We start from the raw sequence: 10448 nt of genomic DNA on the forward strand, positions 1-10448 counted from the left end.
CACGCCCTAAGAAACTACTCACTGCGATTAACATATAACTACCAACCTGCCAAATACCATATTGTAGTCTGTGAATTAGTGAGAACATTACAGTGGTATAAAGTACACCACCAATCAACAGTAACCACACATTTCGTGAAAAGGGCGCCAAAAACAATTTAAAACGGTCCAACTCTTGTCCAGCTGGCACCATCAAATATCCCATATATAACATTAAGGAATGTGTGGTCTTCACCCGGTCATTTTGGGTTATTGCGATTGCGAAAATGTCAGTATTCTTTGTCTCTAGAGCGATGATACAATTGTTATAACTTCGTAAGGACAAAAGTAAAGTAGCATTAAAGTGTTCTATAAACAATTTTATTGAATCCACATCAGTACCGCTTAGTAGTAGTTCTCCATTTTCCTTGTAGGTAATATAGGCACGATATGGGTGATGGCTAGCACACACATGTATGACATAACCTTTAAAATTCTGCCAATTATTGTGTTCCTTCAAATAATTAACTAGTGTGTTACTCTCCACAGACAGTGTTGGAAAAGGCTGCAGTGTCAAGAGACCAGTGTGGTTAATGTGAGTTAGTAGCACATTGTAGAAACCATTACTCAAACACCATTCAAATAGTTCGTGATATTTCATTTGCCGATTTGGGCTTTCCTCCGCAGATGTAACGAACAAGATGTCAGTGTATCTCCAATGCTGTAGCGTGGATAGCAAGACTTCTCCTAATGATTCAGATAGTGTGTCGTCTTCTAAAAATACAATTGAGAGCACACATGATCCAAATTTTTGGTGCCATTCGGTAGTGATGTTCTTGCTAATCAACAGTTTTGGGTACACTGTTTCTGTCAATATATCCGTGTGTATGAAATCTTCCTGATAATTGTAAAAAATGTTTGTTTGTGCCTGGATGCCAACACTTAGTTCGTTTATTAATGCACTTAAATTTTGATATCTCAATCCAACTGTAAAACAAACTTCAGTAACTAAGTTTAATAGAAGCAAATAGATTTTCATGTTGACTGACCAAACTGTTGCTGAGTAATGGATTCAAATGAGCAATCGAAATCCATTGTATGATAGAAATATGATACTTATGTACCCATTATTAAGCGATGAAACTATAATCAGTGTTTAAGTGCAAAAACTATCTTTCATCTAAGATATTTTCACACGCAACCATTATAGTAGTGTTACAAAGCAAATAACTTTGGAAGACAACAATGAAATTCAACAAATATTTTAATGACATTGCATTGAAGAGCATTAGAGTATATATATAATACAATTTTTTAATTTAATATTAAACCCTGTTCGCGGGAAGCAAGTTAAGTATTATTGTGCTTCATTACAAAAAAAAGTATTACTTTTTAGTAGGTCTTGTAATATGAAAGTGTGGTTAATAAGGCACTACTATCCAAAGATCTAATGTAGTACCACCTACTAGTACGAAATAATAGTATAATAACTTATACAATTGCGTGGCTCCCAAGAATGTTGACAGGACTTAGCATTGCAAATAATTTTGGGTTTTCTTGTATACAAGTGTCTGGCGAGTGTCTAGTATGTGGTCAGTTGACTTAGAAATCTAATGTCCAGAAACTACACATTGAATTTGATATAATAGTCATGTTGTTCGGATGTCAATTGAACCAACAACGGACAGACAATACTCTAATCAATAGTTTTAATCTATTCTTTAATAAGCCAATCCAAAATTTAAAGCTTTGGCTATTATAGTTACCTTATAACAATTTGGTTTGTTTTGATCTTTAAGTCATAGAAAAAGTTTCTTCTTTTGCATTTCTGGGTAACTTAACAATTCCTGCCATACTCCTGTGCTTTCGCCGCAATATGGTTAAGGTCCTACTATTGCTAAGAAGTTTATGACACTTTGTTCATATTCCGTGATTCCTATATAAAAATTGCTAGAGAGTGAATTTTTTTGTTTCTTTCCTAACTGATTTCAATTTTTTTAGACAGAATACATAGTATAGTTAACGAAATTAACTGCCGTTAAAGTTAGGAAACGCTCCGGTATAATGCGCTGATAAACATTTTTATTGAAAGTTAAAAAAATTTCATCAGTTCCAAGCTATACGTTTAGATACCATTTCCACCTTGAGAGGGAGCGAGGTTTATCTAACACCCCTGCTGTTGCTTAAATCAGAATACCCACTTGTTGCTTAAATCATAGAACTCCAATTCGAAAGAAAGTAAATGAACACAGTCATTCTATCCGGGTAAATTTGGGTTGTAACTACAATAACTACGATACTCTCATTAAGTGGCCAACCTCTAATGATAAGGTGACTTAAAACTGTGTGTTCTGTTTCCTGTTGTATCAGACTTAAGCCACTGATCGAGTGCCACGAGTTCTAGCTTCTCTCCTGAATTTCTTTAGACCATTCCATAACAGCCTGCATCGTCCCGTTTTCGCTGCATAGATTAAATTGCGTACATCTTTCGATGTGTCGGTGGTGTGTGCTTCTACGTGAAAAATACTTGGTTATTTTTCCATGGGTTTTTTATGTTTGATGCTTGACCCAAACACAACGAAGTTAATGCCACTTTCGTTCTTAGATGTACTAAAATTACATCCAATTTTATTTTCTTTAAGAGAATAATCCTCATTGATCATATAAATGTGTTCCTGTCTAACAGTCTAGCAGTCTAACAAAAAGTTATCAGACTTCTTCCCTAAGTTTAATGTTCTCCTATAAGGCAACTTCCTACTCATTACCCCGGTTATATCTAATCACGTTATTCTTTGCATTTCTGTAAAGTCTATTTATGTTTTTTGAGTACTGTTCTTCGAACTCACATAACAGAGCAATCATTTGTGATTAGTTGATTCATCTTTGTATATATTCAACAAAGACCGTGGGATTTATAGATCTACATTTTGCCAGCTTTAATCATGGTTATAGTCTCGTGAAACAAAAAGTTCTAAACGGGGTACGTTATATTGCATGTAGATGATATATTCCCAAAAATAACAGTCAGTAGTTTCAAACCAAAAATATTATGTATTAACTAAAAATATAACTATTTTGCAGTCCATACACATTACAGAACCTCTTTACAATATACAGTTGTAATAATTTGTATGAAAACTTGATGGCCTTCATAATATATAAAATTAAACAAATTAAAATAATGAGAGGTAACTCTCAACATTTACTTAATTAAAAGTAATTAACATAATTATTTTGAAAACACCGGAGAATTATTTTTAAATAATATATTATAAATACGTTTTCGAAGGAAAATGTTATTAAACGTACGACAAAGTATTAAATTATCATTTCCCATCTTAATTAATATTATACTTCTCCCATATTATTATTCTCCAATATTATACTATTCCACCTTAATTAATATTATAATTACATACCCATAATGTCCTCATATAATCAATTAAATCTAATAAGCGCCGTTCTGCACAGTAATAGATTCTCAAATTTAGAATTGCGTTTTTAAAGAAACTCACGCACAAACATTTAAATGCTTAACCCTAGCACAACTCAACCTTCTTGTCCAAAATAGTTGGAGAATGGTTAATGTATAACTTATTAACTATTACAGCCATTATAATTCACACGATACTAATAATAATCTACTGAAATGTAATAATTTGGGGAAATTATATCTTATAGAAAATTATATCTCATTTGAAGTAGTCTGGCCAATAAGTAAAATTGATGATAAAGATGACCTTCCAATAATAACAATTGAATGAATAAATGAAATAAAGAGAGTCTCGCTACTCTTTTTAATAATTTTACAGAAATCCTGGTACTTGCAGTCTCAAAAATAATTATTTACGAATAATTAAATATAAGAATTATTTCCAAGACCACTGATGAAGGGTATTTGGCAATACTCGAAACAGCTGTATGGTCAGCCAAAGTTCAATTAATTAAAATAATTTAAAAAATTAATTTTTGTTGTTGTTTCACTTCTGTTCGAAAACCTCTTTATAGAAATCATATATACAATTTTATATGGAGTTCATGGAAGTAAATTATTTTTATAATTAATTTCAATTTGGGAAAGCCTATTTGATTAACAAAAAATATTACCATAAATGCACATATGCTCAATATATATGGATCTATTATCATCACAGAAACTAAGAAAAATACTAGCAGCGATTCAAAAATCAGTCTGAAAGATCAACATTGAGGTAAGAAAGATAATTTCATTCGGTTAAAATACGTTTACACTATCGTAATTAACGTAACCAAACTTAAACTAAAGGTTTAATTTAACATACAAAATCCTTAAAAAAAATTTGAAACCGTACTGAGAATTTAAAGATTAAAATCGTAGTTGTAGTAAATATGAAAGGTGATTGATTTGTACATAGAAACAAATTCTTACATTATATTTATATATAAAATTGAATAATATTTGTTTATACAATAGAACGTAATAGGGTTAAGGAAACCATAGGTAGTGATAGTGTTCCGCTATTAATATCTATTACAATCTCAATGGGTTATAATGTAATTGCAAGTTGTTGTTCGTTTGTTCCACACGTAATTTAACTGATTCTGATTTTAATATAAAAGCAGAGCTAACGACACATAAGCGTCAGAAATAAACTCAATGTCCATAAAGGACATGTCGCGTTTACCTTTATTCGCACTCATTGCATACTATGGGATACTTCACATTAATCCACAGCCGACCAGCAAATTCATTGATGTTCTAAGTGTCGCCATTCATGCCGAAACGAATATTATCTACACGAACCTGGACCTTACCAATGCGCAGGAGGAAATTATCGGAAACACTAGTTTACCTAAAATTATTATTACAAATGAAACTACTTTGGTATGGAGTAAAGTTCTTCACTCCAAAATACTTACGATTGTTCTTTTAGACAATAACGCACTTAGTTCCGAAGTAAAATCGACACTGAAACTCACACTTAATCGTTTCTATCACACGGATTTGCTCTTCATTACAACTCCTGTCTTGGATTTCTCAGATAACCTCTGGAACGATTTATTCGTTTGGTGTTGGAAAACAGGTTTCTTCAATGTACTTTTAACTGACGTCGATAACTCTATACTTCTTAATCTTATTCCAATTCCTGTCTTAAGTTATAAGAAATCTACATTGGAAGAATATTTGGAACAACGAAATAATTGGTTAGATTTGCAAAAATATCCCATTCAAGCAGTTGTCGGTAATCGCAGTCCACGTGTTCATGTGCATATCGATAATAATGGAAAAATATCCTTAAGTGGTCTGATTGCGGATTATGTGAAATTATTTGCAAAGCATTACAATGCCACACTCCAAGTGAAATACAATCTCAATTATACACTTTTTCAATGCTTTAATTATCTGAATACTGGAAAAGCTGAAATTTGTATCGATATTTTTACACAAATAAATAATCAAATCATAAGTAAGCCATATCACACAGAACATGGATACATAATGGTACCGTATGCTCGTCCAGTCATGAAATACAAAATGTTTCTGTTACCCTTCACTTTTACCGTTTGGTTGATGCTTTTCATAAGTATTCTGTACATGACATGTATGATGTCTCTTATTTATAGAGCACAATCCAAGCAATGGAACTTCAGTAGTTTTCTGTTAATCACCATTAGCAGCTTTCTTTCTTTGAACTTTAGTCTGAAGTTGTTACACGGAAGGTCTATTATCGTAATCTTCTTCATATTACTGGTTACTGGTGGAATTATGTCAATTTATTATTTGGCGTACCTCTTCAGCTTATTGAATACACCTGTCTTCGATCGTCAAATTGAAACAATTGAAGATATGAAGGCAATAAATCTATCGATTTGGAATGATGATCAAAGCAGAGTCATTTTCGATCAATTCAATACATCTGATACAGTGAAAGAAATATTAATCTATGTGAATGGATCTGAGTTTCTTTCACATCGTAATCGTTTAGATCCACGGCATAGTTATATTTGCTTCACTGATACTTGTGAGATTTTACTGTATCAACAAAAATTTCTTTTACGTCCCAAAGTGAAGTTACTCGATAAACCTATTGTCACGATATGGACCGGTCTTCCAATTGCAAATAATTGGCCACTGGAACATATGTTTAATATTTTCTTATTACGTATGTTTGAACTTGGATTCTATAAACATTTTCTTACGGAAACAAAGGAAACTGCTATACGTTATGGTGGATTAAAGTTCTTCGAAACCGAATACTATTCTGTGGAACCAATGGGTATTGAATATTTTCAAATGCCTGCTATTCTTCTTGTAATTGGATACGTTTCAGCTATAATAAGTTTCTTACTAGAGAAATTTTGTTACTTTTTCAATTGAAATTATTTCACAAAATTTGGTGTTACACATTATTTTTCTCATTTTTTTTCACAATCGAGTTTAAATCAATCATAAGCCTAATTCGTCTTTCTGCAAAATTATTTACTACGTGAGGTCTGGAACACCTGCTGTATACAAGTGACATGCCAACTTCGGAAAACATTTTAACTGCAACATTTGCTGACGATACAGTAATACTAAGTGCTCACAAAAACCCTAATAGCACAACGCATGCTTCAAAATCATGTTCACTAACTCGAGTTATGGTTATCAGGATGGCGTATCAAAGTCAATGAACAAAAATGTACCCACGTAACGTTTGACTTGACCATGAGAAAATAAATTGTGTTGCATCATGTCAATGATAGACAATACACATTTTGATAAGTCGGAACAATTTGACGAAACTTAATTGGAAAGTTTTGATACAGCCACCTTATAATACGAACCTTCCACAATCCGACAATCAATTTTTCTGGTATCAGCAAGACCTTGTTAATGGTAAAAAATTGATCGACCACAGTGCCACTGAAAATCAATTTAGTCAAGTTTTACGCCGATAAATTACAGAACTTCTACACTAACAGAATTATTAAAATTTATTTACAATAAAGTATATGATTGTTTACATATGTACAAAAAATCCGAGGTTAATATTTATATATCCTACGTACGTACAAAATTAAAATACAATTGAAAAATTGTCCTAACACTATATTATTTAAATAAGATGAATACATTTGTTCTTTTGAAACACAAATTTTTCATCCGTAAACTAGACAATATCATTTCCTCAATTTCACTAATCCGCTAATTAACGTCGTTCACTGAAGTTGTGGTAAAGAAACTCCAATATAAACGTAATTAAAGCAACTAAATATCCAATTCCCAATAAAATAGCTGGCATTTCGAAATAATCTATGCCGAGTGGTTTAACTTCATAGTATTCCGTTTTGAAGAAACTAATAATCCCATAACGTATAGCTGTATTCTTCGCATCTCTTCTAAATCGTTCATTAAAACCCAATTCAAAAGCGCGTTGCACATATCTATTAAAAGTTTGTTCGAAAATCCAGCCGTTCATGATACCAAATCCACCCCAAACAGACACTATCGGTTTTGGTAGAAAATTCATACGTTTTCTCAGTAAGAATATTTGCTGATGCTTAAGAATTTCACAGACATCCATATAACAGAAGTAGGCATGCTTGATATTCATAGAGTTACGATTACGAGTAAATTCATTATGATCTACAAGTGTCAAGCGTTCTCTGAGTGTGGATGACAGACCATATATTTTAAATGCCCAGAAGTCCACATCAGTTATCATAAAATCTATATTCCGTTCTTTCAGGTCTGTATATTCCTTAATATCGCGCTCATACACATTAGCATTCAAAATACTGGAAAGCAGTGCCAAATAAAATGTAGTTATAATTCCTCCACTGATCAGTAAAATAAAGAATACAAATCGTTTAACTCTTCTGGGAAATTTTTCCATAGGAATATCACGTGCTAAGAAGCTACTCACTGCGATTAACATATAACTGCCAACCTGCCCAATACCATATTGTAGCCTGTTAATGAGCGAGAACATTACAGTGATATAAAGTACACTACCAATCAACAGTAACCACACATTTCGTGAAAAGGGTGCCAAAAACAATTTAAAACGGTCCAACTCTTGTCCAGTTGGCACCATCAAATATCCCATATATAACATTAAGGAATGTGTGGTTTTCACTCGTTCATTTTGGGTCATTAAGGTTGCCGAAATGTCAGCATTTTTTGTCTCTAGAGCGATTATACAATTGTTATAACTTCGTAAGGATAAAAGTAATGTAGCATTAAAATGTTCTATGAACAACTTTATTGAATCCATATCAATACCGCTTAGTACTAGTCCTCCGTTTTCCTTGTAGGCAATATAGGCACGATATGGGTGATGGCTAGCACACACATGTATGCCATAACCTTTAAAATTCTGCCAATTATTGTGTTCCTTCAAATAATTAACTAGTGTATTACTCTCCACAGACAGTGTTGGAAAAGGCTGCAGTGTCAAGAGACCAGTGTGGTTAATGTGAGTTAGTAGCACATTGTAGAAACCATTACTCCAACACCATTCAAATAGTTCGTGATATTTTATTTGTCGATTTGGGCTTTCCTCCACAGATGTAACGAACAAGATGTCAGTGTATCTCCAATGCTGTAGCGTGGATTGCAAGACTTTTCCTAATGATTCAGATAGTGTGTCGTCTTCTAAAAACACAATTGACAGCACACATGATCCAAACTTATGGTGCCATTCAGTAGTGATGTTCTTGGTAATCAACAGTTTTGGGTACACTGTTTCTGTCAATATATCCGTGTGAATGAAATCTTCCTGATAATTGTAAAAAATGTTTGTTTGTGCCTGGATGCCAACACTTAGTTCGTTTATTAATGCACTTAAATTTTGATATCTCAATCCAACTGTAAAACAAACTACAGTAACTAAGTTTAATAGAAGCAAATAGATTTTCATGTTGACTGACCAAACTGTTGTTGAGTAATGGATTCAAATGAGGAATCGAAATCCATTGTATGATAGAAATATGATAATTATGTATCCATTATTAAGCGATAAAGCTATAATCATTGTTTAAGTGCACAAACTACCTTTCATCTACAATTGTTTTACACGCAACCATTTTAGAAGTGTTCCAAAGTAAAAAACAATATTTTAATAACACTACATTGAAGAGAAATTGAGTAAATTTATAACACAATTTTTTAGTTTAAAATTAGATTTAGTACGAGGGGACTGAGTTAGGTATTGATATACTTCATTACCAATAAAATTGTTTTCTTCTTTGCCTTTCTTACAGGTACCTTAGCTATAAGGTAAGGTAAGGTACCTCCAGCAAACAAATTTCAGATAGGTTTCATTAGTTTAATATATCTTTGCCAACCGCAACCTTTCTTTAATTTCTACTAATCCTTACTGTTAGAGCTAACGCTATTTTCTGTACCAACATGTATAGCAGACACAATACACATTCTGGGGCTGATGTTTCTTGTCAGCCTTTATTGACTTTATACAGCACTATTTTTCTTGCGAATAATATTTTCCCGAAAACAACAGTAAGTATCATCAAAACAAAGATATTATATATTAACTAAAAATATAACTATTTTCTGAGAATACAAATAGGGAAACAATAACATTTTGATGTTTGATTTAATCAAAAAGCCATTAACCCTAGAGGAGAACCAATACTATAAATATACATACATATCTTCAAATCTATTGAGACTATAAATAGGTCCCACTAGGTCTAAGTTGTAGCTTTACGATTTTACTCAAAATAAACAGTAAGTAAAAGCAAAGCTTTAACAAGTGAAAGTTTAGGAAATAAGTTCAAATAGGTTTAAGTACTATATTATTAGATTAATCTGTCTTGATGACAAAACTTATTATCCTATCCTAGAATTAGAAAGGTAGCTTCATTGCTATTTGATGATATCATTCAAACTCAGGGTAGTCGTAAATCAGTCCTGAAATATTGCAGAACCTATTCACAATGTATAATTGTAATCATTTGTATGTAGTTGGATTGTCTTCTAAAGTACCAAATCAAAAAAATTTGAATAACAAGAGTTAATTCTCCACATATGTTTAATTATAAGTAATTATCTTGTAATTAATTTGTAAAGACTATAGAATGCTTTTTAAATACTATGTTACAAAAATGTTCCAAGAGGAAAATGTTATTAAATATGCGTACATGACAAAGTATTAAATTATCATTTACCGCATTAATTAATAATAGGTTTGTATAACAATAACAGGTATATAAACCATACAAATCTGATTAGCACCACTTCAATGAACACCATTCTGCACAGTAAGAGATAGAATTGCATTCATTAGCGCATAGGTTATTAAATGCTTAACCCTTGCAGAAAACTCCACCTTTTTGTCCGAAATGGTTTCACTAATAAATCAGTTATAAGCCATTATAGTTAGGGCAATACTAACAAGAATCTATTGAAATACATTAAGACCGAAAAGTTTTCGGAAATTCTCATTTAAAATTCGCGCGCTGTATATTTTTCGATATTTTAA

The 10448-nt window shown here is 32.2% G+C and overlaps 2 protein-coding genes across 2 annotated transcripts; one reads left to right on the top strand and one right to left on the bottom strand.

Annotated features, from left to right (window-relative positions):
* The first annotated feature begins 4630 nt into the window (after positions 1–4630).
* On the top strand, positions 4631–6337 carry LOC119674264. Its single transcript, XM_038085396.1, has one exon. It carries the CDS (start codon positions 4631–4633, stop codon positions 6335–6337), a length of 1707 nt encoding a protein of 568 aa, XP_037941324.1.
* An 814-nt stretch (positions 6338–7151) lies between these two features.
* LOC119674265 lies at positions 7152–8864 on the bottom strand. The gene has a single exon (XM_038085397.1). The coding sequence runs from the start codon at positions 8862–8864 to the stop codon at positions 7152–7154; it is 1713 nt and encodes a 570-aa protein (XP_037941325.1).
* Between the last annotated feature and the right edge of the window lie 1584 nt (positions 8865–10448).

Source organism: Teleopsis dalmanni, chromosome 2 (assembly GCF_002237135.1).
Source record: "Teleopsis dalmanni isolate 2A chromosome 2, ASM223713v2, whole genome shotgun sequence".
In the NCBI taxonomy this organism is placed as follows: Eukaryota; Metazoa; Arthropoda; class Insecta; order Diptera; family Diopsidae; genus Teleopsis; species Teleopsis dalmanni.

What these genes read in the sequence shown, in the direction of transcription:
- LOC119674264 (XM_038085396.1), top strand. Translation starts at nt 4,631, where the DNA reads ATGTCGCGTTTACCTTTATTCGCACTCATTGCATACTATGGGATACTT.
- LOC119674265 (XM_038085397.1), bottom strand. Translation starts at nt 8,864, where the DNA reads ATGAAAATCTATTTGCTTCTATTAAACTTAGTTACTGTAGTTTGTTTT.